This window comes from Limanda limanda, chromosome 18 (assembly GCF_963576545.1).
Source record: "Limanda limanda chromosome 18, fLimLim1.1, whole genome shotgun sequence".
Lineage (NCBI taxonomy): Eukaryota > Metazoa > Chordata > Actinopteri > Pleuronectiformes > Pleuronectidae > Limanda > Limanda limanda.
The window spans coordinates 6,872,521-6,880,387 of record NC_083653.1 but is presented as its reverse complement, the minus strand read 5'-3'; the positions used below and the strand labels follow the sequence as shown (position 1 = coordinate 6,880,387).

The 7,867-nt window shown below is 41.9% G+C and overlaps 2 protein-coding genes across 3 annotated transcripts; one reads left to right on the top strand and one right to left on the bottom strand.

The window, feature by feature from the left end:
- Positions 1–1,580: 1,580 nt before the first annotated feature.
- Positions 1,581–3,318, top strand: rd3 (retinal degeneration 3, GUCY2D regulator). Its single transcript, XM_061090954.1, has 2 exons — positions 1,581–1,870; positions 2,961–3,318. The coding sequence occupies exons 1-2, from the start codon at positions 1,581–1,583 to the stop codon at positions 3,316–3,318; spliced, it is 648 nt and encodes a 215-aa protein (XP_060946937.1).
- A 643-nt stretch (positions 3,319–3,961) lies between these two features.
- On the bottom strand, positions 3,962–7,684 carry si:ch211-22i13.2 (uncharacterized protein LOC553945 homolog). Of its 2 annotated transcripts, none has more exons than XM_061091290.1 (7): positions 7,544–7,684; positions 6,929–7,007; positions 6,396–6,548; positions 6,164–6,225; positions 5,983–6,075; positions 5,389–5,478; positions 3,962–5,299 (listed from the first exon to the last, which is right to left on the bottom strand). In XM_061091290.1, the coding sequence occupies exons 1-7, from the start codon at positions 7,544–7,546 to the stop codon at positions 5,249–5,251; spliced, it is 531 nt and encodes a 176-aa protein (XP_060947273.1). In that variant the 5' UTR covers positions 7,547–7,684; the 3' UTR covers positions 3,962–5,248. The 2 variants fall into 2 exon arrangements, with proteins under 2 accessions (XP_060947273.1, XP_060947274.1); XM_061091291.1 differs by having other exon boundaries at positions 5,983–6,072.
- Between the last annotated feature and the right edge of the window lie 183 nt (positions 7,685–7,867).

The following is a 7,867-nucleotide window of genomic DNA, read 5'->3' as shown; positions in this document are numbered from 1 at the left end:
AGACACAACAAGACAACACCTCGGCCAGTATGAAGTAGAACAGATATTTGTTTTGTGGACAAAAAGCCCTTATATATGATCTTATGTATTCATGTCTTTTACCCTTTTTATTTCTCCTGGAACACTAAACAATGCATATGATGACAAAAACATGAAACCCTTTTTATAGGTATAATATAAGCAGGTTTTTGAAAGACTGACTTGTGGACTTACATCACTCACATCACTACAAGGGCAGATCTGGTTATGAAATCTCATGGAAGGGGTTCAAGTGTGAATCGTTGATATTTCCTAATCAGAGGGTGTTTTTTTTTTATCTCTAGGCCTATAAAAGATGTGAGTTTAATAATCTTTGAATATAATTAAGAGGTTATTTTATTCAAGGTGCTGTGGAGAAGGTAACATTAAATGTTAGAACGTCTACACCTCTTCACTCGTGTTACACAACTAGAAACTTCTACTGGGAACAGGAAGTATGTTGCAGTGGGTTGCAAATCCGGACCCAATTTTATTCTATTCATATTGGAAATTAGAGAGTTAGTAATAATTATGACGTTTTCATTGGGCGTTTAAGTCAAATCCTCTCTTTCCTCAGTGAATGTGCTGTGGCTCTGTAGCTGTGTGTCTGTCTGACTCCATTTTGAAGCGTTAATCAGCTCAGACTTAGTGAGCGTCGGCTGCACAGGAGCTGGACCGACACTAATCTCACCCGGTGCTTCCTTTATGAAACTTTCCTCTGCACACGTTCATTATCACAAACCTCAACACGCCAACAACAGATTAACCCAGGACTCAAAGAATAGATATGAAACTTAATACAAACAGATCATTAATGTTTACAAAATACAACATGTGTCCATGTACAGTAAAGACTAATAAATAAGCTGTAAAACAATGTCTCTTTCTCCAAAGAAGCTCAATATCCCGAAGAAGAAATCTTCATATCTAAGAAGCTGGGAGATTTTTCAGCATTTATGATGACTTATTGATTTATGATAATGATTAATAAGATTGTTGTTGATCAAAATTATTGTTTGTTAATTAATTGATTGATTCAGCAATGGCTCCTGCTCTTATCCTGTCATTGTTGTTTTTGTGTTGCCTTACCAAAATAAAAGAGGTGGATTCAAAACAGAAACCTTTTATTTTGAATTAATAAGGTGCGATACCATCGTCCTCTTTGATGTTTCATGTGCTTTAATCACAAAATCCAATTCAAACAAAAGCCTCAGTATTGTCGGAAGTGAATTCATCCTCAGTGGGGGGGGGGGGGTAAACATGATGCCTGAAGATCAGAGAAGTGACAAAGGCAGAGATGTTTTCCTAAGGTAATATGTCCAGATGTGGTACAATTTTATTTGCATTTGTATACTATTTAAATCTTACTCAAAGTAATATCTCATTACTTTGAGTAAGGAAATCTAATATGTAGGTGTGTGCACAAATAAATCCATTCTGAACTCAGTTAATCTGAGAAGTCTTCATTTGAACAGTAATATTCTGTGATCTTGTTTATTGTGAGGTCTGATCCTTTCAGTCTGCCTCTCCCTCCTCAGTGGACTGTGAAGGAGGATCCGGCCATGGCCTCCTGGTTCAGCTGGAATGAGCCTTACTACCGGAGCCCCCGGCGGGACCCGGCCGACGTGGTCACCGACACCCTGATGCTGGAGTTCAGCTGGCAGCTGAAGGAGGCCGAGAGGCAGCAGAAGGAGAGGGAGAGCGAGTACCGGCGCCTGAAGACCGGGGTGGACTACAGCTGGCTGGCCAGCACGCCTCGCTCCTCCTACAGCATCCCCACCGGCGAGAGGCTCAGCCTGGAGGACATCTGCTCCAAGGTGCCGCCCTCCTGCTGCGGCCTGGTCATTCTCAAGTAAGGAGACACTCAGGTGACAACAACATGTACACACATATTGAGAGAACTGAAGGAGGAAGTCAGATCATACAACAGAGGTTTAAAAATGGTTTGCCTCTGGTTTATTCTTTGACAAAGTTAAACTGTTTGAGATTCTCAGATTAAAGTTGTGCTGAGCCTGTTTGAGCAGGAAGCTGCTGAGGCGACGTCTCAGGTGACTTGTTAGAGTTTGACAGCTTTTTTTTGTGAGGAAACAGCTTGAAAGGTGTTGATGCAGGTGAGAGGTGAGGAGCACACACACACAAACACACACACACACACACACACACACACACACACACACACACACACACACACACACACACACACACACACACACACACAAACACACACACACGCACACACAAACACCAGGCACCAGGTGTTTGTGGTGGGGAGAATGCTTTTGGTTAATTAAATAAGTTATCAAAGCTGTGATCAGAAAATATAAATAAAGAAAATCCTCTTCAGAACAAATATTAAATATTTTGGTATCTATTAATGAATAATTTCTCTAAAGATGCAGTCAGTCCTTTAAAAAGAAACGTTATAATTCCAGAGACCAGCAATTTAAAGCAGGAAATATCAACAAAATCTTTAGCCTCTTGTCAAACTACTGCTGCACATTTAGTCATGTTTTTAGTCAAAAACATCATCTCTCCTCAGTGTTGACGTGTGTGTGTGTGTGAGTGTGTGTGTTTGTGTGTGTGTGAGTGTGTACGTGTGTGTGTGGTCTAAGTAGCAGAAACAAGTTAATCACCATTTAAGAAGAAGCCCTCAGCAGTGGCAACATGCTCAGGAATAGACGTCTATTTAAAGGTTTGATACTCCTCAGCGCCTCTTGTTAGCAGCAGGAGGAGGAGGAGGAGGAGGAGGAGGAGGGGGAGATGGGAGGTGAGCTGCAGGGCGCTGCTCTCTATGGGGGGAGTGGGGGGCTGATTCCTGTGATCCTGGATGCCATTTGTCAGGATATAAGCTGTGGAAAGGATGAAACATTAAACCACCTGTGCAGCCACATCTTATTCTCTCATTTCTCACCACTCCACCTGCTTTGTTTTGCCCTGTGCAGGTTCAGGGAGGCCATGCAGGCCAACGAGCCCGAGGTGCAGGAGGTGTCGGACCTGTTCCGCTCCGTCCTCCTCGAGGCTCTGGACCACCTGAAGGAGGAGCAGGAGGCGCAGCGGCTCGCCCGCCAGTGGAACAACAAACGGACCATGAGCGTGTCCCTCGTGAACTTCAGGTCCCGGATCAAGATCAACCCCTTCGGCAGCACGGTGGGCCTGACCTCCTCCGCGGCCGAGGGCGCCGGGATGAGCGAACTGAAGACGGTGTCCGAGGACGTGGAGAGGGGGACGGAGAAGGAGCAGCGGGCGTGGAGCATGCCCGACTTCAGGTACAAAGGAGCCAGCAGCAACAAGGTGGTTTGACAGTGGGGCCTTCAAGAGACGACATTTTGAGGTGGGACATATGCTGACCTCCTGACCTCTGCTGTTGAAAGTCCAGTTTGCATCAGTCGACGGAGGAGGAGTCCCATCATCCTCCTGTTCTCTCAGTATGAGAACATTCAGCATTTCATCTGCGGAAAGGAGGATGTCAGAGCCTCTGATCCTGGACTTAACACTTGAAGGAGTTTCAAGGTTTCAGGAGATAATCACCTCTTAATATTTTGTAGATTCTTGGCATCTGAGCACTAAGAGATATTTACTGTAGCTTGGCTCTGATGTTTATCTCATTCAAAGTCTTTCACGTTGCAGGAGAAAATGATTGTGTTAAATCAGACAACACAAAATGCCTGAGAGGGGAATGATGTTCGAGGACAGAATGTGTTGCATGAGATTTCTATGTATTTGTATTTCTTCCAGTCAAATTATATATAATAATTAATTTTCAACATCATTCAGAGAGTGACTCATACTCTCCACTTTCTATTCTCACTGCAGCAGCAGCAGCACAATAATCCAAGGTCAACAAACTGAAAGCTTTCATTCAGTGTTCTTCGTTTGTGTCACAAAGGAAAAGACTCAAAGAAACCGTCCCTAAATGATGTCAGATATATTTTCAAACCAAACATTTCATAGCAAAATCTTTCCAGCAGTTTATTGCTGTTGCTTCTCTATCACACAGTAAACTTCAACGGTAGACGACAGGTTTAGTCCATCATTCATATAAAGCTTCCGAATGGTTTGATACAACGAGGGCGAAATGGTGACTGTGTTTTGTTTTTCAGTTTAATAAAATAACTGACACATTAACAGAAGTGACAGAAATTGGGGAATGAATGTCATGAGTTTGTCGTACATCACACACAACATAAGGGTAAGTTCTCTTCATTTTAAACAGAATGTACACATCAAAAAGTAGAATATCAGTTCACAATGATAACAGTGTGGTTCCATGGCCGAGTTTTACTGTGGAAACATGACATTGAGTTTCCTAATAAAAAAATACACAGTCCTATACGTAGTAAAGTTGACGTAGTAAAGTAAGTGTTAAGAAATTATTTTACTCTTTGAGGGAGAACTTCACCAATTTTACAGATACATTTAGATTTAGAGTCTGTTAACGGGTCATGAGGAGAACTGATGCATCGTTGGATGTCGTGTGGAATCTAATAAATCCGTGTCAGCACCTGCAAAAACTGAAAATTAGAATAATCTGGTGGTGTGATCTCTGCAGCTTGGTCTGGACGGGGATTTCTGACCCCCGCCTGATGGGTCAGTGAAAAGAAAGGGACGCTCACGTTGGGTTCGGACACAAAAAACTGATTTCCTGTCTTGCTTACTTTTGTAGAATAACAAATCCAAATCTCCTCGATCCAAGACTTTGAGAGGCGGAGTTACAATGTGGTTAACGTGGGCGTCAGGTTTTGACAATGAAGAAAAATCAATAGCTTTTGCTTTGCGGCAAAAATGGGGATAATCTAAATAAACTGTCCACGTTGAGTTAGTACAATACTAAATTGGTGGAGTCCTCTTTTAAAGCAGTGACTGAATGTTAAACCACATGTAAAGTTATAACCTGGCTGATGAGCCACTTTCACCGTCATATGATCCATTAGGCCACAGATACAATTTCAGATAACACCACTCAACATGTTCTCATGTCACAAACACTACCAGAGGAAAAGCTGAAGAATTGGGCGTCTGGACACCAGCGTCTCACTTCGCTGCGAGAACAGCAGCTCCTTCCCTCCGTCCAGCTCAGTGCTGCCCCCATGTGTCCATTCAAGTTGTATTCATCATCTCTTCCACAGAAAAAAACGTGACATTGTTGTTGTCCTGCACTGCTCAGTCGTTGTTTCCTGAGTTCTGCTGACGGGCCTGAGCCTGACCACGACTTGTGGCGCACACAGTGGCCTCACACAGTGGAGTTCAAGAAGTCGAGAAGTTCTGCTCGATTCTTATCCGCCTAAAACAAAAAGACAGATGTGAGCCAGGACAAACGATGAATTCACAAACTATGCAAAGACAACTTCAGTCACTTCCTCGACAGATTACCTGTTTGTCTTTCTTTGACTTCTTAACCTTCATCTTTATCTTCTTCCCTGAGATCATGCTGTACTTGCCTTTTTTCCTGTCCTTCAAGTACTGAAAGAAAAACAAATGTATTAAAAATAATTACCTGGATGTTCTCAATTCAATGTGTAGCTTTGCAACATGCTCATCTCTATCAGCGGGACTGGACTTCTGAATCCTACCAAATCCCATTAAATGGCTTTGAGATAAGAAAAGAAGGATCTTGTGGTTTGGTGTGTTTCAGAGAATGTCTTGTCAAGACTAAACAAGAAGAAATCTAAATGAACATCGGGTTCTCGTCTATTAGATAATTCCCCCTTTAGATTGGACAGATAAAGATGTGTGAAATGTCGTTATCTTGAGAATAAAGACAAATATATTCTGTATCTAATAATTCTCATGTCAAACCAGTAACACATAAACACTCAAGTCTACCTGTGACCGCACTGGATGGAAAATACATTAAAATATTATATTTAAAAAGCTAGAAGAAAACTATACTTGAGGAAACAATGTATGGATATAATTTCTAGTCCAGTGAGAGTGTGAATGGACTGTTCCTGGGTGATCTCCTACCTTGGAGATCTGTACAGGTCCCGAGTTTTCCTCTCCTCCTTTTGCTTTCTTGTCTTTTTTACGTTTATGACGCTTTTCTTTCTTCCCTTTCTGCTTCAGAAAACAAAATAAGTTGAAATACTTAGTTTCTCAGTCAGTGACTTTAAAATTAACAAAGCCAAATGTGAGAAAAAATAATTACTTTTTTGGGTTGTTTCTCCTTTTTCCTTTTCTTCGATTCCTTTCTAGATTTACTGCGGGAGTCTAAAAACCAAAAACACAAAAACAACACATTGAGTCTTATCTAACCACGGATATTAATAATAATGCAACCAAGACATATGATGATTCTGAATTCATTGGTAAAAACATTTTAAGAAGAATTTAATAGATTTAAGTGTAGCTGTGTAACAGACTTCGGATTGTACACTTACCACTGCTACTCGAGCTACTTCGACTGCCGCTGGACGAATGTGATGAACCCGATGAAGAGGACGATGAGGATGATGAAGATGACGAAGATGAACTTGAAGAGGACGACGAAGAAGATCGACTACGGCTGGGCTTCCGCTTCCTTTTTTCTCGCCCTGGAGAAGAAAAACCAAAAAAGGCACAAAGACAGATGATAAAAATAAGATCTCATCTTGACATTAGGATATTTACAACCGCTCAGAACCTTTTTAATCAGTGAAATCAGAGTGTTTTGTTGTATTTTGAGCATAGTTCATGTGGCAAAAGTGTAATAAAACACACAATCAACAACAATAAACAATATTGATGACATTATTCTTATATTTCAAACTGGTTTTCTTCATTTCTTTCGCACCACGATAATCCAAGCCCTACATCCAACCTAACATTTACAGAGAGAGACAGTAAAGACTATTTGATGTTTTGAAGACGACATGTGAGTCTTCAGCTTTACACACAGGCTGAGACACAGTGGCTGTTACACTAGTCGTCTTGCCTCCGCTTGTTGATCTCCTCCTGTCCCTCTCCTCCGTCCTGGAGCTGGAGCTGGACACTCTGCACTCGGCTCTCGTTGACTGGAAACCAAAACACACGTTTAAATCAGGGACGGGGCAGAAAAATCCCACCAGAAAGAATCAAAACAACCCAATACTGACACTTGTTTATGTTTTATCAATAGTTTCAATACGCACACACACACAAAACACTGATCATCACATATTGGATTATGTCAGGTTTGCATCAGGGCTGCAGACGTGTTCTCTGTTGTGGTAACTTTCATAAACATGAACCTGACAACGTCAAGAGTAAGTTCTCCTCCTGTAAGTGACTCACATGAAACTGCATTAGCTGCATTTACCAATAACCACGTATCGATGGATATGTATCGACAGTTCTCCAGGAGAAACTCATATAAATATAAACATACACGCAGGAAAGTCTTATGATTCGAGCAGACCCACGTACACGTTTGAGGTTTTTAATCTTTAATCCATGATCTGTCGTTTCTCTGGTGTTTCGGCAAACAGGGCAGTGCGATGCTAACGCTAAACACGCTTCAAGAGATTAAATAAACTGGTTAAACTGGTGAAATAAGAGGCCGTGCACTCACCATGGTTTCAAGTGAACACACACAAGATATCACAAATGCACTGACACTCCAACTGGTCGCAAAAACATCGCAAAATGTCTATTTATTCGCGGCTGTTTCTCCTGAATTAGCATTAGCTCGCCTTCTGAGCGGCCATTTTGTTTCCCCTGATGCACCGCGGCTGATGACGAGATTAACCAGGAAGCGGAAGCTGCTCAAAGGGTGTGTCAGCGCCCCCAGCGGCGATGGGAGGAAACCGCAGGTCATGATGCATGTGTCGAATTGTTTGCTCGATGTAAAGAAGTCAAAAAAGTGCAGTTTAAAATACTCGAAGTTGTTAAAGCT